Source organism: Balearica regulorum, chromosome 21, assembly GCF_011004875.1.
Source record: "Balearica regulorum gibbericeps isolate bBalReg1 chromosome 21, bBalReg1.pri, whole genome shotgun sequence".
NCBI lineage: Eukaryota > Metazoa > Chordata > Aves > Gruiformes > Gruidae > Balearica > Balearica regulorum.
In genome coordinates this window covers 2,139,358-2,160,529 of record NC_046204.1, presented here as the reverse complement: position 1 = coordinate 2,160,529, position 21,172 = coordinate 2,139,358, and the positions used below count along the sequence as shown (strand labels likewise).

At 42.3% G+C, this 21,172-nt stretch overlaps 1 protein-coding gene across 3 annotated transcripts in view; it reads left to right on the top strand.

Annotated features, from left to right (window-relative positions):
* Positions 1 to 18,546, top strand: part of SKI (SKI proto-oncogene) — a 118,413-nt gene extending 99,867 nt beyond the window's left edge. The window contains exons 2-8 of one of the 3 annotated variants that reach the window (XM_075773236.1): positions 3,150 to 3,275; positions 3,787 to 3,902; positions 5,607 to 5,881; positions 6,848 to 7,149; positions 9,779 to 10,009; positions 13,475 to 13,709; positions 14,359 to 18,546. In XM_075773236.1, coding sequence (XP_075629351.1) covers positions 3,150 to 3,275; positions 3,787 to 3,902; positions 5,607 to 5,881; positions 6,848 to 7,149; positions 9,779 to 10,009; positions 13,475 to 13,663 — 1,239 coding nt within the window. In that variant the 3' untranslated portion in view covers positions 13,664 to 13,709; positions 14,359 to 18,546. Of the gene's footprint in view, positions 1 to 3,149; positions 3,276 to 3,786; positions 3,903 to 5,606; positions 5,882 to 6,847; positions 7,150 to 9,778; positions 10,010 to 10,770; positions 11,026 to 13,474 lie in introns of those variants that run through there. The other 2 variants (XM_075773235.1, XM_075773237.1) reach the window with 2 other exon arrangements.
* Positions 18,547 to 21,172: the final 2,626 nt, after the last annotated feature.

The window sequence follows — 21,172 nt, the reverse complement described above, 5'->3', positions numbered from 1 at the left end:
TGAAATGTTTTGTGCTCAGAGCGCTCTTGATCCTTGGTGTCAGCCTTGATTTAAAAGGGAAAGATGGGGAACAGTGGAGAAAGCTGGAGATGAGATATGAATTTTTTCAAAATGCAAATAAGATCTTTTTTTTTAAATACCTCTCCTCAAACCTTTCTAAAACCTGACGCTTGCTCTCCTTTTCCCAAAGCTGCTTGATTTTACGCACACCCTGTGGTACCGATCCCACTCTGGCTGGTGAGCGTTGTGGCAGAGGGGTTCCGGGCCCGGATGGCCGTCTCCACGCTGCTGAACAGAATGTTCTGCAGACAGCAGAGCGCGGATGGTCGGGGGGGGAGGAACGGGTTTCCATGCTGAGTCTTGCCACCTGTTGCCTTTTTCATTCCAAGCCCCCCTTCCTCCCCACCCTCCACCCCAAGTTCCCCTCCCCACACAGCTCACCATCCCCAGTGGATAGGGTTGGGATCAGTAGTCATTTGCCAAATACCTTTCTAATGCTGTCACTAATTCTGCACAGACAGCATCTCCTGAAAGCAAAAACAAATCTTTTCCAATGCATTGTCCTGCGTTTTCTACAAGAAGCATTTAGAAATGCCTTTTCTTAGTTGAGTTAGATGGGAGGGACCATGCCATAGCCACCACAAGAGTCAGCCCTAGGGAAGCCTGAAGCTGTGCCCAAAGAATCCTCTGCAAATCCATTGAAGCTGGCATTTGGCACTGGCACAGGCTAATTTTGTGCTTGGGGTTACACATATACACACCCATGTCATTCTTCTTCATCTGCTACATATGGAAAGCTGCCCCAAGCTCAGAGTGCCAAGGAATCATAGAATGGTTTGGGTTGGAAGGGACCTCACAGCCCATCTAGTTCCAACCCCCCTGCCACGGGCAGGGACACCCTCCACTAGACCACGTTGCCCAAAGCTTCATCCAACCTGGTCTTAAGCACTTCCAGGGATGGGGCAGCCACAGCCTCTCTGGGCAACCTGTGCCAGTGCCTCACCACTCTAACAGTAAAGAATTTCTTTCTGTCATCTGATTTAAATCGACCCTCCTTCAGCTTAAACCCATTACCCCTTGTCCTGTCACTGCACTCCCTGATGAACAGTCCCTCATCATCTTTCCTGTAGGCCCCTTCAGGTACTGGTAAGCCACAATTAGATCTCCCCAGAGCCTTCTTTTCTCCAGGCTGAACAATCCCAACTCTCTCAGCCTGTCCTCACAGGAGAGGTGCTCCAGCCCTCCGATCAGCTTCGTGGCCTCCTCTGGACTCGCTCCAACAGCTCCATGTCTCTCCTGTACTGGGGCCCCCAGAGCTGGACGCAGTACTCCAGGTGGGGTCTCACCAGAGCGGAGCAGAGGGGCAGGATCCCCTCCCTCGACCTGCTGGTCACACCTCTTTTGATGCAGCCCAGGACACGGGTGGCTTTCTGGGCTGCAAGCGCACACTGCCGGCTCATGTTGAGCTTCTCATCAATCAATACCCCCAAGTCCTTCTCCTCAGGGCTGCTTTCAATCCATTCCTCACCCAGCCTATAGTCGTGCTTGGGATTGCGCCGACCCACGTGCAGGACCTTGCACTTGGCCTTGTTGCACTTCATGCGGTTCGCACGGGCCCACCTCTCCAGCCTGTCAAGGTCCCTCTGGATGGCATCCCTTCCCTCCAGCCTGTCGACCACACCACACAGCTTGGTGAATGTTTCACTAAAACCTCCAGACTTGGTTTGATTATGTTACTACGTGCACTGGGCTGTAGAAGCAGTAAGAGTGGTGTGTGCTGCCAGATGCACTGGCATTAGCTAGATAGTCATCGGCTTGAGCCGTAGTTCCACACTACTGCCCTGCTTCCGTGAAAGTAGTAGACTGTTCATGGACGTGAGGTCATAATTTCCTCCTAATTAAGGTGTGCAAAAGGGATGGCATTGCTCTAGTTATATCGCTGTTGGGTTTGCCTGGAAGTCAGTTGGGAATCTGGAGAAGTGCATTTTAACGATACTGCTTTCGGTTCCTCATGTACTCTTCAAGTCAAGTCATTTAGAACACAATTTTCAGGAGTGAATAATCATTTGGAGAAGCGGTCTCTGAGTTCCCAATTTAAGACACCTTCAAGGGGGCTGATTTTCAGAACACAAGACATTGGCAAATGAGATGCTTCCTTGCATTGGCAAATAGACCTGGTTTTGAAGCATTTCAGGCTCTCCAAATGCTGCCATGCCTGTGTTTTACAGACACACCTGTATAAATACTTGTTTGCCCACAAAAATCACAGTAAGGTGTAAGGATGAAAAAATGTAATGCAAATATGAGTGATTACTGGTTATTGCAGCATGGTTGAATGGGAATATGGACAGGTAGAGAGTTCAGAATTGCAAAAAGAAAGAAAAGAAAGAAAAAGGAATAGAAACTGAGGTGGTATGTTTCCTTTATTATTTCTAGTCATAATGCAGCATAAGGTCCAGAACCTTCTCCCTCCCTGCTGATAGACGTGTTTGTACTGGCAAGGCTTCAAGCTGGTATCCCCACTGCACCAGTTAAACCAGTAGTTACCAATTTTTTTGCAAGCCACGCTGGGACTATAGGAATTTTATTCCTTCACAGTGTTGAAGGAAAGGGGTTTTGCTTGCCAAAGGGCTTTCTTATGCTTGAGGATGATTTATGGGCCAAGCTGAGCCACTTGTGGAAAAGGCAAAGCAGCTCTTGGCAGCACCCCCAGAATCCACTGCAGCTGTGGGGTAGTGAAGTCATCGGCATAACAACCACTGCAAACAGAATAACAAAGTCTGTTCTGTTCTCGTTTAAAATAATCTTTCCAGTTCAGCAACCACATTAAACCTTACCTTTCTGCATACAAAAATATTAAAAGGCAGATAGTTCTCTGCAACATGGTGTGAATGTCTCACTTGTATTACTGCCTATCACTCCTGCACCATCCACACTTCATCCAAGTATTTTTAATGAAGGAATGAAGCTGCATTGTGTCATAGTTTGTGTCTGTCCTTTGTTTTCATTCCTTTGTTTTCCCTTAGGTTTAAAAACGTAGAAGAATCCCCAGTGTTTCTTTCTTTTAAATGCAGAATTTGCTTTTGCCTTATAACCTGTTTCTAAGCTGATTGCAAGATGAGTAATTCTGCTGCCTGTCTTTGTTTCAGGTCCCTTCAGATCCTCCTGCTTCCAAAAAGCCCAAAATAGATGACTCTGCTTCCCAATCTCCAGCTTCTACTGAGAAGGAAAAACAGTCCAGTTGGTTACGGTCCTTATCCAGTTCATCTAATAAGGTGATTGCTGAATATTTTGTAATCAAGAGAGAGATCAAATTAGCATGTAGCATCCCTCTGCTGAAAACAGAAGAGAAAATGAGAGAAAGAGCTTGCCTAGGTTTTCTAAATTAATAACATTTCTATCCTTTTCCTAGTAAACATTGAGCTATACAGTCCTCCCAGTCTCCTTGCCATCTTCCAGTGCTCGCTGACCCTGATTGTGACAATGAAGTATAACCAATTCCTTCGTGCCTTTGAGGTACAAGAATCCTGAAAGACTCAGGAGCCTTTTGGGGTCTTTGCAAACTGCTTATAACTTACTGACAAAGAAAAAAAAACGTGTGAGGTTTTACATTAGTACAGTTCATCTCTTCCAGTGGAATCTACTAAGTAAGTAGGTCCTAGCCAGTGGGGGAGTAGTTTTAGAGAGAGCAGAACGTGTACTGAAAAGCATTCCTAGCACTCCGTTGTGACTTATAGTTTAAAAGATTGTTTGTATTTACTTCTTTTTCTTTCCCTTCCTTCCCAGAGTATTGGCTGTGTCCATCCCCGTCAGCGTCTCTCAGCTTTCCGGCCTTGGTCCCCTGCTGTATCGGCAAATGAGAAAGAGCTCTCAACCCATCTTCCCGCATTGATCCGAGACAGGTAAGGAGACAGGCACTGAAGGGAGAATGGGGTTAGCAGCCATGGAGATTTATTTGACAGCAAGTTGCTTTGTGTTTGTTCCTTTGCACCGGTAACTGGTGGCTTTGTAATTCAGTCAATCCACTACTACCAGATTAAAAAGCATTTGCAGCTGCAGTGTTTGAATTTGCAGAAGGGAAACAAAAAAGTACTGATATTTTGTGCATTTGTTAAATAGGTTTTCTTAGGTGAAACATGCCATAGAAGTCTGAAATGAAGGCTGCTTCTATGAACTTAGGATCATTTTGGGGTATAGTCATCTGAAGTTCTTGGGCTTCACTGTTCAAAGGAAGATTGAGTTACTTTCGCAGGGCAGGTGGTCAGGGACCAGCCAGCTATTTCCAGGCAACTGCCACTTGGTGACTGCAGCAGCTCTGTGCACTGGCCGGTCAGCATGTTGCCAGCGCAGCTGCATGCTACCCCCTGCACTGACAATAGGCGAAGGACTGAAGGGCAGCACAGGCGACCCCATTCCCTCTTGATGGCCAGCGGTCCTGGGGGGGGTCACAGCAGAGCACACTGGACAAGAGTCTGCAGAAGACTCCTCAGCATGTAAGACCCCTCAGAAAGGTGATGTTAGAGGCCAGATTCTGCTCTTGGATAGGAACATGATTAAACCGTAACAAGAAGGAGTCACCACCCCTAATAGGTGGGATTACTGGTGTCACAGAACGGAAAGTGTCAGGGCAATTACACATTCCTTTGCCAGACTCGAGCTGTTCAGTCTGAAAAATCTTTGTGCCGACTTTCTGCTTAAGGGTAATGGTTTCTATGAGAAGTTTGACTAAAGTGACCAGGTGTTTCTAGGCAGTGTTCTGGAGAACATACTTTGCTGCCCTTATGAACAAGCCTCTTAGAAGCTGTGGGAATTGAGTAAAAGAAAGCCTACCAGTATATCCTTGCTTTTGAACAGACTTTTCAGTTAGGCAGGGAGAGAAGGGCTGAAGTCGTGTAAGAGTGTGCTCTTGGTATCCCTGTGGGAAATTTGGCCGATTTAAGTCTTGGAAAAAACCTACTGTCAGCATCTTCAGGAGAAATTTTAGTCTATAACTGAAGATACATCATGTAGTAGATGCTGAATTGAAGTTGCAGAGACAGTCTTTGCTATGTTTTTTGCAAATTTTTGTGTATTTGACATTACAGTATTACTGTCCTTTAACACAGGTTTGGGGTTTTTTAACTGCGGTTTTACATACACGCACTCAGATACATGGTGTGTCAAAAAATTAAATGCTTTTTGCACTCCTGTGGCCTTTCTTAAGGAAGAGCCATTTCCAGTTTACAAAACATTTGTGGATAGACAGAATTAAAACTGTGCAGTTAGGTAAAACAATAATGCATGAAGATCATGATGAAACATCATTATAATTTTTAGACTTGGGGAGATCTCATCTCTTTTTTGGTGCTCTTAGAATATGTGGCACTTCGAATACGATCCCTTCTGAATTGGATGGAGATTAGCTGTATAAATCATCTCCATGTTTAAGTGAGTGCAAAATGCTAAGCAAATACATAGGCAGATTCTTAGCTGGTGTAACTGAATGGAACTTCGCTGTCATTCCAGAAAGTGTCTTGCAGTTTCAGTGTAACGCATGGATTGGGAAGCATTTTAAAGCCAAGAATGTGACTATTTTCTCCTTTCTTTTGCCTCGCCCTCTAAAACAGTTTTTACTCGTACAAAAGCTTTGAGAATGCTGTGGCCCCCAATGTGGCACTTGCACCTCCAGCCCAACAGAAAATTGTCAGCAACCCGCCCTGTGCCACAGTAGTGTCACGGAGCAGTGAGCCTCTGGGCAGCACTGTCCAGCCACGGAAAAGAAAACTTGCTGCAGAGAACACAGCTATCCCAGAAGCAGCAGCCACTGTTGCGGCCACTGTTACTGCCCCTGAAGAGGATAAGGAATCAGAAGCAGAAATTGAAGTAGAAACCAGGGAAGAATGTAAGTTATGTCCACCTTTATTTTGTTTTCTTTGTGCTGGATTTTCCTCAGTCATCCACAGGAGTTAGCTGTTCAACTTCTGTTGTGATTAAATATAATTCTGGAAGGCTAATACCTCAACGGGAGGTAAAAATACAGCCTTAAGTAATAATGAAAATGAAGAATGGAACATAAGTTGGGGGGTGTTTTCCTGGGAGAGGAATGTGCATCAACAAAAAGAAGCACCTGACCCACAGATGTGCACTAACCTAGAGTCTTGTTAAAGCAGGTGAGTGTTGTGGAGAGGACACAGAAAAAAAAAATGTGGTGGTCACATAAAAAGTGATGATTTGCTGTCTGATCAAGAGCCTTTCTGGGATATGCACAAATAGTCCGTAAAAATTCCAGAGCGTGCACACGTGCAAGTGTGGAATTTTGTGACAGACAAAGAATGTGGTCACACAGTTTCACTACTGCATCCATGGAGTTGGATACATAAAACAGAGATGAAGAGCCAGTATGTTCTTAAACAGCATTCCGATACTGGGCCTCTCAGCAAAAGCAGAAGGAAGATGTTGGGATCACCTCATTAACGGCACTTAGATAATTGTGCTGCTGCCCTCAGTATGTTCAGTCTTTACTCAGTGCGTGCAATTTATGCAAAAAAAAGAGATTTTTACCCATTGAAAACAGCAAGATCATGTCGGTTTCCCTGAAGAAATCTGTTTCTTTATACCCATGGAGAAAACACTGTGACATAAATTCCAAAGTCACAATTCAAGGAAATTTTCAGTTGGTCCCGTAAGTCAGTCAGGTTTGCATTTTCATCACATTTCAATCAGCAAAGTATAAAACGAGTATTTTCTTTCTTCCATTTTTTCACTGAATCTTGAGTATCTCCTCTATACAAATGGGCCTCAGCATATTTTGAGTGATAGTCGTTTTAGACTTTTTTTTTGATTAATTGTCAATGTTTCTATTTTTCAGTCACCTCCTCCTTATCCTCGCTCTCCTCCCCATCCTTTACTTCATCCAGCTCTGCAAAGGACGTGAGCTCACCTGGGATGCAAGCCCCAGTCACAGTCAACAGTTCATATGAGGTTGCAGCACATTCTGACTCTCACAGCAGCGGGTTGGAAGCTGAGCTGGAGCACCTAAGGCAGGCCCTGGACAGTGGCCTAGATACAAAAGAAGCCAAAGAAAAATTCCTCCATGAAGTTGTTAAAATGAGAGTGAAGCAGGAAGAGAAGCTAAACGCTGCCTTGCAAGCCAAACGCAGTCTACATCAGGTAACGTTGAAAAACAGCTTTCTCTTCACTGCTGTCTGCAGATACTCTTCAGGTAGAAACCATTAGGTAGTCTCATATAAAAAGGAATTGCCTCGTTTTTCCCAAATAGCAACAGCCTTTACTGGGGTACTGTTCATAAATTCAACTGGGAAACCAAAGTTATACAGGAACCATTCCTACATTTTTGAGCTTGCCACCTGTTGTTGCCTTAGGGTGTAAATCCATGGTTACCAAAATCAACATATTTTCATTACTGAAAAAAATTTCTAGTCCAGCACAGTTTATTTTGTTTTCATTTCACTGAACTAGAAACATTTCTGTCCTTATGGAGGCTTTATCTGTAGTTTTAAAAGATTTGTAAAAATCCTGCTATTGCCCAGCTGAGGGAGGATATTCCTGGGACACAGACGCGCTTGCTGAAGCTCTGATGAAGAGCTGAATGACAGATCTTTGTTGAGCTTTCCATTAGCCATGCTTCACTGAATGTTCCTTGCTCCTTATTTCTGGAAATCCTTGATACATCAGTGATATCAAAGAACGAGTGGTCAGACAAAAAAAGCTGCAGAGATGTACTAGCCATTAGAAATCACCATGGCTGAACAGAATGGCAGGTGAACTTCTTTTATTTCAGCTGGGGCAAAAGTAGTTCATAGAAATGGGAGGTAGAGCCAGTGTAGAAGATTTGCATATCCTCTTTGAATATTGTGTGCAGAGCTGTAACCGAGCTAGAAATTAAATCCACTTGATGCATCTGGGGTGCGACTGCAAAATAAGGGCCTTGTTTCATCTGCCATGGGAGATAGAACACCCGTAATTGTACTCTTGGTCAGAAGCAGGTATACAGGCTTGTTAGCGGGCAAATGCATCTTGTTTCTGTGGGGAAGGAAACAAAGGACAGTCGCTCACAGATGTGATTTGTGTGCAATGTGACTGCTGTGTTGAAAAAACCCACCAAAAACCCCCAGTCCTGAAAACCCCAGTAGGAGATTCGAGTATTCTATTAGCAGGCAGGAGGACGTCCAAGAGAGATTGTCTTAAGTGCGTAGATAAGGTCACAATTAGAATTTTAACAAAAGTTTGCCAACTCGAATTTCTGCAAGAGCTGCAGTCTATCAAGCCAGTTTCTGTGTTGCATGCCTCCCGTGTGAGGATGGCTTGTTCTGCAGTAGCTGCAGATTCAGGTCCCAGAGAAGGGAGGCTGAGAGCTGTCTTTCAACTGAACTGCTTGTTCATTGTCAGTTTGAGCAAATCACTTCATTCCCCTCTGTTTCAGCAAATACAAGGTTTATTTTATGTATTTAAAAGTAAATATTTATGTCATATATATTTACAGCTAATTTTTAAATAGCTAAATACACAGTGTGTACTTAAAAGTAAAGCAGGAATTACATGAAGTAGTTGATGAAGCAGCATTGAGTGCTGAGGCATTAAATCAAGCAACATGTCAGGGTGAGAGGGAATATGGTATCTGGCCATCATTTTCCATTTGGGCAGCTGCGGGTCTCCAGTTCCACGTACAGAGAAAGCACATGTGTGCATGCTTCCGAAGGCAAGGCTGGCCTAACAATGGCCCGGCTGGGAAGTGAGATTGTCAAAAGAGTGAATTTCCCATGACCCGACTGTAGTGTTACTTAACAGAAACACGTTGCTGTGAGGGTTTGACTCTGACAGAGAGGAAATGCTGCTTCTGGGGGGGGGAAATCGAGCTTCAGTTTCTAATTTAACCATTTAGGCCTTTAGTCAGCCACGTTTTTGGGCTTATGATGAACGTCTTTTCACAACAGCTTTTAAAAAAACTTCTCAGTTTCTTCCTTTGTACTTTAGGTTCCTTACCATTATTGCTTCAATTAATGGTGCTCTCTCAGATTTGAGATACCAAGGTAGCAGGAACCTGGTCGGTGAGAGCGGCAATTTCGAGAGCAAAGCGTGCTTTCGATGTAGCTGAAGGTTTTAGCCTGGAGTTTCCCAGATGTTGTGACAGAGCAGTCCATTGGGTGGTTGCCGAGAGACTTAGAGCTGCACACCAGTTACCTGTAGCAAAATGAAATTGCCTAGTTAGAAAGAAGATACACAATTTGTTTTTTCTCATACTTGCCTTAAGTGGATTTTTGGGGGGCTTGATAAAATGGAACTGCTTACTGATTTCTTCACCAAGTAGTGTAAACTTTCTGTGCAGCTTTGCTGTACACAAAAGGCATTCAGAAATTGCATTTATCACAACGTAGTGTATCTTCAGTGTCTTCAATTAAAGTGCAGGCATTACAGTTGGTTTGTTTAAAACTTTGAGCTAGTGCAGAGCACATTGCTCGTAGCTCTCTCCAACTGCGGTTCATCTTTATTCAGTCACAGATGGTCACAGCTATTTTGCTTGACAAAGCAAAATGTGGCTGTAGCATATAGCTTTTTATTATCCAAGAATTCAGGGTATCTCGAGCGTAGGTTCTCATGTTGACTTAAAGGCGAAAAGCTTGTACAAAGTTCAGAACAAGGTTTAGACATGAGCCTTCTCGGTCATAACCAGCAGAAGGTGGGAATGTAGTTTGGATCGCTTTCTTTACAGCTCTGTTTCCTTGCACTAACTTAGGCTCTGCTCCTCAGTTCTCACCAGTTAACTGCTTTTGTATCCTAGGAGCTGGAGTTCCTCAGAGTGGCCAAGAAAGAGAAACTGAGAGAAGCAACAGAGGCAAAGCGCAACTTAAGGAAAGAGATTGAACGTCTGAGAGCTGAGAATGAGAAGAAAATGAAGGAAGCCAATGAGTCTCGGATACGACTGAAGAGGGAACTGGAACAAGCCAGGCAGATCCGGGTTTGTGACAAGGGCTGTGAAGCAGGCAGGCTTCGGGCCAAGTACTCAGCTCAGGTAAGACCCGAGCACTGAAAGCTGTAATAGCAAGTAAGCTTACGACCGCTGCGGTTTTCAGGGGTAGTTCAAGTGTCTGTCTGTCCTCTAATGCCAGTGGCCTTGTGTTGTTGAATGTGATACAAGTCCAGCTCTATCTGTACAACTGTGTCCCCATCGTGGCAATTTAGAGCCCTAGTCCTAATGCAAGGTGTTACCGTGTCCATCCCACAGTTCCGCCTAGAACGGGCACGTTTGTCAGTTGAAAAAAAAAAAATCACCATTTACAGAGAACCCAAGACAAACGCTAGACATTATTTCAGTTCCACTAATCCTTTGTTGGCACTGCTCATGCATAGGGATCCATTTTGATACCATAAATATTAGGCAGAGCCACTTTCTCCAATCATATTTTCCCTTAAATATCAGCCTAGACCTACGGAACTATTTAAAACAAGAAGAAACCAAGGTCCATCAATAAGCAAACTGCAGTGCTGGGAAGGAGGGACGTTTACAGCTGTAAAGCACAAGAAGAGCAAACTGTCAGGTCTAAGAAAAGACTTCCAGTTTGATCACAGTGAAAGTTCTAGGAATGCAAGGAACATGTTGTTACAAGCAACATGTATGCTTTAAGCTTTTGAACTAAACTCTCCCCACCCTCTCTGCATCAGAGTCTCTTGTAATGAAAGATTTTTTTGAAGTTTATTTAAATCACCCAAACCCAAGCGAACCAAGAGCTCAGGCTGTACATCCTAAGTCGCCTTGTTGTCTTGGTGTTGCAGGACATGTGGAGTGCAAGGCCATCCACTGTTCCAAGCCCCCTGAAATGACCCAGCATAACAGGCTGAGCTGAGAGCAGAATGGCAGCCTCCTGGATTTCCGTGAGAAACAGCCCTGAAGAGGAATCCATTGCATGCCCTGCCTTCCCCTTCCTTCAGTAAAACAATCCCAGTTGCCCAGTAATGCATTTCCTATAAGAGGGCATGGTCCCACACCCATGGTTAACCCACCCCAGATAGGCTCCTGACCAGCCCCTCTCCTTAAGGCCAGCTCCTTCCCTTGCCACCCCCCCCCAATAGGCTTGCTCTGACCCGCTCCCACCTAAATAGTGCTCTGCCAAATCACTGTCCCCATCACAGGGTCCCAAGCTAAAAGCCTGGCAGAGAAATGCAGAAATAAAAGGCAAGGGTGAGCATTAGCAACAGAAGGGCTCTCAAAAAAAAAAAAAAAATGGGGCACACTTGTCTTAGGTTAACCTCCTACAGCAGAGAGCTGGCACTTAACTTACATGCAAATGCCACGTAAGTGTTGTACATTTGCAGGCTTAACCTGAATGAATGTTAACGGTAACCCCCTCTAGAACATGTTTCCTATAGCAACTTTTCTGTCACACATGTTGTTAAATATGCTTTTTTTTTTTTCCACCATGTTGTTACACCTAAAGCATGAGCTGCAAATATTTGGTGTGGCTCCTTTAAGGGAGGGGAGGGAGGAGGAAAAGCAAAGGCAATAGCAATCAGAATGTTTCTAACCCCAGGCTCTCAATAACGGGAAGGGGAGTGGTCCCCTTGTACCACTATGAGACACAGCTAACCAGGAGACCAGAAGCAGGAAATGATGTGGGCTTCCTCTCTAGCATCACAGGATGTCTCACTGATAAGAGGTGTCCAGACTAAACATAACCAGATTGAGAACTGCTGCACTGGGTGTTACCGGCAGTTGACTTCCACTTGGGGGGGGGGAAAGCAATAGCAAGTGCAGATAAAAGTAAGCGCCATATGCAGCAAATGGAGCTTTGCAGATCTGCAGGTGTGTCCTGCCTTGCTTTTGATAACGAGGCTTTTCAGTGTCCTAATACATTCCCTCCTTGGGAGGGAATAACTGAGGTTTCCTAATACGAAATGCTAAAAAAAAAAAAAAAATCACCTCAAAAAAGAATTCAACTAGCGGAATATTGTGCAGGTTTGTCTCTCCTAAAGATACTAACAGCACCTTTGCAGTATCAGCCGCAGTGTCCTGTCGGCTGTACTGAAGCATGCTGTTCGAGCGCGGGGCGGGAGCACGGGGACGCGCCGTAAGGCCCAAGCACAGTAAAACCGTGTCAGTGCCACGCTTGGGCCAAACACCACGTGGCAACTCACAGCTCAGGGCCTAGAACAGCCACGTGATTCAGCAACTACCTGAGCGCTTTCTGCATGGCACATAATAGAAAAATACCTTAAGGAACTTCAAAGTCTGAATTTTAGAAGACAACCCTATGACTTCGGTTATGTAAGAAATTTTACAATAAAGATAAAAGGATGTACATGGCTTTAATTTGGAGTGCACACGGGAAGTTTGTTACTTCTGTTGTGTTTGTCACTTCTTACTGTTTTTGAGGAAACCACAATTCTCTAGACAGGCTTAGTCTGAGAGAAGTCGCATCAGGCAAACGTGAGAGGAACTAAGACAACAACTTCAGGAGGGTAAAGATCTTTGTGTAAGCTTAAAGTATTGGATGCCTCATAGCTATTGAATATCAGTGTGGTTTATGCCTTATGCCTTTTTTCTTACCTTGATACTGAGATCCAAATATGGACGGGGGGGGGGGGAAGGGGCAGCCTTCACTTTAGCCCACAGCATAGGAGTTTCCCTTTGTTAAATGGCAATCTTTGATAACTGCTAAGCTTATCTGTTTGTGGCCTAAAAATTGCATAGTTCAAACCAGTACAGTTTTGCTAATATTTACACCCTTGAATACTGAGGCTTTTCTCCAACTTTGTTATCAGTAAGTAAAAAATAGGCCAATTGACTACTGAGGCCTTTGGGGAGGCTGAGGCTTGGAGAGTTTCTGCTTGCTCAGAGAGCTCCCCATGTCCCAACTTCTCACATGCGTAATCGATGCTGTACCTCCACAGCCACCTTGCCTCCTTACAGTTCCTTACTTTTAGTATGAATGATATAATGGTTCTTGTATATTGGAGGATACTGCAAACATTAATCTATACCTGAGACATGGGCCTTTTACATACACAACTGAGGAGTGTGTTCCCGGTCATTCCTGTTAATGACTGTTGTAAAAGATCTGAAAGTAAATTACTTTACCTGTGCAAACTTAGCTTATAGTTTACTTTGCTGAATTGCTATCTGCCTAAAGTAAAGTAATGCTTTAAGTAAGTAGCGACCGGAGTTCTATCACACTAAGGCACTCAGAAGTAGTCTGGTTTTCACCCTCCTTTCTGGACCTGAAGCCACCAGCAATATTTAAGACTTTCAAAGATAAACAGTTCATGCAATGCACTTGCATAATTGTACAGTAGCGTATGGAAAACAGTAGGGAAAAGGGAATTCCTTCCTCCCCTCAACTTGTGATACTCTTATGTCTGGAAATACATGGTGTTATTACTCTTGTGCTAAGGTGCTAGTCTGTGTTAAAGTCTACAAAAATCCCATCAGAACCAAAATATTAAAATAGGTTATTCTGTTTCTTAATATGCTTTTCTCTAGATTGAGGACCTACAGGTTAAGCTCCAGCATGCCGAAGCTGACAGGGAGCAGCTCCGAGCTGACCTGATGCATGAAAGGGAGGCTCGAGAACACTTGGAAAAAGTAGTCAAGGAACTTCAGGAACAACTGTGGCCTAAATCAAGCAGTCAACCCAGCAGTGAAAACACAGCGAGCAACATGGAGAACTAAGCAACCACCACATCACCTAACACACACAGAACGACATAGATGCACAGTAAGGGAGGATGTGTGGGGTACGTGTGTAAGTGCATGTGTGAGTAGTTGTGTCTTGGCACACAGATCTCTGACTATGGATTCTTATTAGTTGGAAGGCAAATGTTACTCTTTATAACAGAAGCACTGAATTACGCCTCTTTTTTTTCCAGTCCATATAGCACAACATCTTACTGTGCCTCTAAAACACAAAGTGTTTATAAACGAAATACTTTAAGTCCACAGCAAATTTTCTACTGGCAAACTCCAAGCAAGCAGCATCGTCCAACTAAAATCAGAGTAAAAGGCACGCATGGCAGTGTTTTTATGTTGCCCTTCTGCCTGTTGGAACATTTTGGAATTTAAAAACAAACAAACTTTTCTTATAAGCTATTTAAAATAATTCAGTACACAGACTTGGTATTAAAAAATTAACAAGATTTTTATAATGAACCTTTAAAAGCAAAACAAAACAAAAAAAAAAAACCTTCGATGCACAATTTTTAATGACTTGTTATAGGCTTTGGGATTCTTAACGTAGAAGCCCGCTGGTGATGATGCCATTTCATTAGCAGTTTTCCAGCCATCTAGGAAGCCATCACAGTTTTAATCCCCATCACGTGGTTGTATGAGAATTTCAGAGTGCTTTTCAAAGTTGATTTTTTCCTTAGGAAGAATTCTCTTCATTTCCTGTCCTGACCACAAGAAGAAAGGAAGCTGCAGGATTGTAAAGGGGCAAGGGGTGGGAGTGGGAGGGGGGTGGGAAGAGAGGATGGATGCTTTAGAATTACGAACCCAGCCTTACAGACTTCAGTGTTTGCAAATCATGCCGTCTCTTCTGAAGACATCTTCATGAACTGATGTGTTCAAAAGACTCACTTCGTCCAAGAGCACTTCAGCTTTAGGAAAAGAAAGAAGGAAATGAAGGAGATGGATGACCTGTTAAGTCGGTTGAGAAATACAGCAGAAGACATATGTGTTTTGAAGTCATTCTGAAATCTTTACTTCAGCTTTCAGTTTTCTGGAAAACTCATCTTTGTTGCGCCATCTTACCATAAATTCAGTATTTACCTGCTTTTATTATGAACTGTCAGTCAGGATTTCTGTGCCCAAGGAGAGTGCAACTTCACATTATCAGATACTACAGAAAGGAAAAACAACATTTTTGCTGCTGTGAATAAGCCTACATCTTTTTATTAAAAAAAAAAACTTTTTTGTTTTAAAAAAAGAAATTACTTTAATTTTGGGATCCAAGCCGCAGCCCTGGAATAAAAATGCAGCATGCCATCACTTTGTCTGAGTGGTGGTGGTGATTTTTATTTTTTCTTAAAAACTGCACTTTGTCAGAATCTTACTCTGCATTTTATTCTGTATTTCTAAAGTTTACAAGTTGAGCATTCTAGATTCTACCCTGCCTAACAGATGTGAAACTCATCAACCCTATTTTCTACCATATCATCATTTACTTTTATGCCAAGTGAGGAGTCAGCAGGTATAGAATGCTACCAAATATGAATTCACCGGACCAGTGCACTACTGGTTGAGTTTTAAACCTGGTTTGTGTGGCTTTGTATCAAAAAGAAGTTGGGAAGCAGTAGAGATGCTCCCGGAAGTGCTTAACAAATACAGCTGGTGCTTTACTGAACAAGAGAAAAGTTTTCACCCATAAACACTCACCTCTTAGACACTCAAGCTTAGCAGCACGAAGTGAAAATTTGATCTGGGGCTGCAGATGTGCCTTCCAGCTCATTTTTCCTCTCAGCATCTTACATAAGCAATGCTGACACTTTTTTTACCTTAAAGAATTAAAAAAAAAAAAAAAAAAGAAAAGAAAAGAAAAACCCTATGCATCATCATACGCAGAAGTTATTCTAAACAAAGAAACATATTTCCAGTAATCTTTATTTGCTTTTGGACATTAATGCAAACTGTGTAAGCTGAAAAATTATTTCCCAGTAGACAGAAAGCGGCTTCCAATCCTAAAATTACAGTATTTACTTACAGTACATTAGATTTTTCTTTTTTTAAACAAGAGCTGTTTGCTTGAAACCATTATAATAACCATTATAATAACTGTGAGCATTAAGAAAGACGTTCATATATATGTCTTAGGTACAAAAAGAAGAAATATGAAAGGAGTAGAATTACTGGGACACTGTAAAACTGTTGGGAGCAAGAAACAGTTACACCAAGTACATTACACGAAACTGTCCGTTTCTGCAGGGGTTTGCCCTTGTGTGTTTGGGATGCTGGAGACTGAAGTCTAGATGCAGATCTCCTCTTCTAAAGTGCAATGCAAAAGGAATTTTGATTATGCTTAAGCAGGTTTTTTTAATGTGGTTTTGGTTTTGTTTTTTGGGTTTTTTTGCTTCTTTGTATGTTGTTTCTGTGATTATTAAATCATATGCATGGAATTAAAATCTCTGCCATACGTATATTCATTAATGGGCATTATTACTGTCTTATGTAAAGGGTTTATTTTGTTATGCAGTATGCATAAAAATGTTCTCAGCCTTATGATTTCCAGATCTGTATTATTCACTTATTTCTTCAAGGGAAACTAAATAATTCTAGCTGTAGTTGATCATTGTGCATTTCAAAACTCTCATATGCTCTGCTTTACTGCCATGTTAAGAAATTACACATAGAACAAGTGTAGTTCCACCCCACTGTCAGCTGCTTTGAAGCCTTACTTTTTAAGTTTTCCCCTGATCTTTGATTGTGTCTCTCCCCTTATGACACCACAAAAACTGGCAACATGTCCACCTCTCTCTGTTTTTTCACAGGAAAAGCAGCCCACTTACCTGCAGCACATGACATAGTTTTTCTTTCTTGTGCGTTTAGGAAAGCATACTGAGTCACTGGCACAGCTTCTTCTGTGCATACGATGCTTTTAGCCTCCAAATGTAATGAAATCTGCATTTTTTGAAGGAGAAAATGGAACAGGAAATAGTCTTATCAATAGTAAATAGTCTTGTCAAACAAGCAGCATCACCTGTGCTCCACAGGTACATGGCATAAGATTTGCAATGAAGAAGTCTCCAAAATAAAGTTGCAACTATTGTTACAAACCTGTGGTTTCTTTTGCCGTGCAGTACAGTTATTCCACAACCTGTAATGTATGACAAAAACTACACAAGGTTTGAGGTTACGACTCGTGTCCTGGCAGCACCACACCAGCTACTAGAAAGAAAATTTAACTCTCTCTCAGCCAAAACCAGGACAACTCCATAGTATTTGATCCTCGTGAGTGAAAACCTCCTAGTGTAAAACATCTCTGTAAGTACAGGTTGAAAATTAGTACAATTAAATAAGGTGCAAGAAGACTGGGAACAACCGTGCTACACCAGCAGTTCATCAACAGGAGAGGTTTACAGGTCAAGAGTCTATCTTCAATAATTCTGTCTTTCCTAAATACATTTTAACAATAAAATCCTAAGTATTTCTGCAGAACATATAATTGATTTCTAATTCAGAAATCTTGTGCCTGTAATTCATTTTTCAATTGTCAGAAGACAGCCATAGAGACACTAATTCTAGAAAAGGGCTGTCGAAACAGTGGGAATCTTCAGAGAAAACCATTTTGTGAAGGTGCTTGAGGTGAGGGAGTTCTGTGTGTAATTTCTGTGTCTGCAACACTTCAGTAAAACAATTGTTAGCCCGTTCAGATGGAATTGCTTTTCTTTTGACTTACTGTTGAGTCCCTGCTGCATTCCATTTGCGCTCCACCCCGTGAGTGCAGGAATTACAAAGTCACATCTTCTCGTTTCATCTGCTCTTTAGTTTCCTTTAAGAAGTTAAAAGGGAGAAGAGGTGTTTCATACAGGCTGTTGACTCTCCCTGTACTTAAAAATATATTACTTAATACTTGTATATTCAGTTTAATTACTCATTGTTTCTATTACTGAAAGAAGACTTAACGAAGGGAAAAAAAACCAACAGCAATAACATTCATATCTATGGAGCAGCTAACTAGTATACATAATATTCTGCTTTTCAAACAGAACTAGCCAATGTAAAAAAAAAGTTACAAGTAAATTCAACATGTAAATACTTTTTTTCATTTTACACTGTTGTATTATAAGTGTATATGGTGTTTACTTTTTCAAAACTCTTTCTTACCTGGTAGTTGTCTTGTTTTATGAGTTGTGTTTTTAACGAAGAAGAACCTTTGCTGTCTGTTAGGAAAAAACAAAACAAAATCTTTTTGCAAGTTTTAAATGTGGGTTAACCTTTCTCCATCATTTGCATTTTATTTGTCCTTATTTTCACTGTAAAGTATTTTATTACTGAAAGGTTGATTTTCTTTCCATTCTGCCCTCTCATCAGTCCATGTGTTTTAGGGAGAAGATTTTTGTTGGTTTGGTTGTTGTTTTGTTTTTGTTTACTTTTTTTTTAAATCAAAAGAACTCACAGAAATGACATTTTTTCAATTGAAGAAAAAAAAAATCTTTACATTTATAATAGCCAATAGCATTTCAGCACATTTTTGTTATCCTGGTCTCTCCTATGCTGCTGCTAATGACAATATTATGACTTACTCTACTATTCTAGAACTATTTTTATGTAAGTAATGTATGCTTTCTTGTTTATAAATGCCTGATTTAAAAAAAAATAAGAAAAAAGCTTGGCATATTTATCTATTTCGCTGTGTACCTTGATAGTCCTTTTCCACCCCCTTTTCCACATCCCCTCTCCTTGAAGCAGATAATATTGTAAAATAAAGGACTTTATGAGATTATGTATGAAAATAGCTATGCTTATATACCACAGTGACTGAATGTACAGTGTATAGACGCATTACCTAAAATAAAATTGTTTGTCCAGAAAAAAATAAATAGCTATGGTATGGTTTTTGAGTTTTCTGTGCTCGCAGCTGTGGCCTAATGGTTTGGGACAGGCGAACTTCAGAGACGGTGTAGGTATCTGAAAAAAGCGCTCGGTACCTTTGTTTGCAAAGTCAGGACTTCTTCATTTTAAGTAAGTTAACCACCGCAGCCTTACAGAAACTCAGCTACTCACATGCACACACGTAACGGATTGATATTGGCATTTGCCCTCTCTTAATTTCCCCGGTTGCACATGTATGTAAAAGCACCAACAGAGGTAACAGCAGTAACCCTACCACTGCTGCCTTTCTGCAGTGCTGGGGAGGAAATCCAGCACCAGCTGCACTTTCGTCCAAGAACAGGACTGAAAAGACGCTTCGGGACAAGAGCCATGTGAACTGACCATGAGGTGGTGGGCTGGTGGAATTGCGACACTGTCGAACCACCTCAAGGAACGGCTTAGGACAGGGCACCCTGCTCAGCCTGCCGCAGGGGGTGACCACAGATGAGCAAACGAGCCACTGGCTTGTGCACACGCACACACATGCAGTTTAAGGCTAGCATTGCTCTCATGTCTCCACGTGATACGTGCCACCTCAGAAGTCTTGACGACAGAAAGAGCTGTTATATGCTGGTACTACTATATGTGTATTTATTGCATGTATATCCCAGTCATATTTTATAAAGTGTCTAACCCAGTTCAGCTTGCAAGAACTTCTTGCAAGCTTCCAGTTTTCAGATCACGTCACCCACATATTTATGCTCTAACACACCGACACACACCCCACCCCCCCACCCCCCAACAACAAAAGCCAGGTGGGAGTAGCTGTAAGTTCTCTTAGCTGGTGGAGGGAAACTCAGATTTCCTGCCATGTTTCATCTTTTCTGGCATACCAACAACCCCCCATCCCCAAAAATGTGCCTTCTCACCTTAAACGTGCTGAGGCATGTTAACAACCTGAGGCTGAGGGTTAAACCAGCACCTTCTTCACATTGGGTCCCGGACAGCCTAGTAATAAGCCTCTCTAAGGTATCAGTTAAACAGACAATCATTTTCAGGTCTGCACGTGACAATATTGTAAGGAGAAAGGAATTTAATTGGAAGCGATGCATCCCACTTAATGGGGAAATTCTAACACAAAGTGAAATTTCTTTTGAACAGTGAGAATTGTAAGCATATAAAAGTTTGTACCAGGTCAAAGAAAAAGAAATAAGAGGGGAAAATGCAAAAAGCAGAAGACGGGAAACATATGTTAAAGTAATTCTCTCATGGTTTTCTGAGAAACGGCTGCAGAATTTCCACAGCTCTGGTACATTTCTTAACATGCCCTTGTAAAACAGTGGAAAAGCCAGAGAATGAGCGACCAGCTTAAAAAAAAAAACAAAAACCAAACCCCAACTCTTCTTCATATTTCTGACTCATTGCAGTCTTTTGCTTTCTAAGGGGTTAGGTTTTTTTCCTGTTTCTACCACCTGGATATTAAGAGTGGGTAAAAACCCAGCTGATCTGCTGACTCTTTCTCTAGGGAAGGTGAAAGTTGTTCACGGGTCCTGGCCCCTCACACGGATACAAAGCTACAGCTGTATCCTTCTACGCAGCCCAGAACATCACTTGTCTATTCGCTTTTTTCTCCCCACCCCACCCCGCTCCCCCCTTGCTGACAAAGTGAGCACAGACACAAAAAGCTGTAAGCTGTTTTTTTTTCTTTTTTTCTTCCTTTTTCATAAGTATTAGAGATTCAAAAGTGATCCAATCATTCTTGGTCTCTTCTGTGTGAATGAAACTATGGGAACTTTGCACACAAATGATGCTGAACCATAGGCTTGCAGTCTAAAGCCGCCTGTTTAATGACCTCTTGGATAAACATCCGTATATGCTGCGTTCCGTACGGAGAGTTCAGAGCACTGCCCCTCTCACTCTGGGTTTTGCTAGAACTGCCTCTGAACGTTCCATTCCTGTACATTATGAATGACTTTTCTTCACCACAAATGGCAGGGAAGCACTTAGTTTTAGCCACCATCAGCCCTACATCACAATTCAGCCTAAATTCAAAATGCTTACCCAGAAAAGTCGGACCCTTTCTCCGCTCTTTCTCTCTTCAGCTGTTGCATTAAAACCCTACAGCCCCAAAGAAAAGTGTTGAAACTTTGATTCCGTCTTTTCTGCTCTAGGCCTCCTGTTACGCTGAAGCATCTCTGGCTAAAATCTCATTTTGTAGCATAACTGCAGCCGAGGAGGTGCTGGCACCTGCATTGCTTTCTCCAATGCTCTAATTCCTTCTGCCACAGGACAGAACTGCCCCTGGAAGCAGAGTTCGTTACCAAAACTGCTTCCTAACTCTCTGTGATTCCTTGGGACATTTAGCAGTATTGGGAATCAAATAGATCATTTCATTCTCCTGGTCCCAACAGAGGGAAAAATCAAAGAAAAGAAAAAAAATATATTAAATCAGTGCATTTGCTGGAAATGAAGCGACTCGTACAAGCCACAAGAGCCCAGGAAGTGTTGTGGGGACTGATTTGGGTCTGGAGTAAAGGCTTCCTATAATAGCTTGATGACGAGAACTTACCTTGGAAAAAATTAAAGACAGTAATAAGAAAATGACAAAGTGTTATCATTAACTTCCTACACATTGTATCTGACTTCTTCTGACAC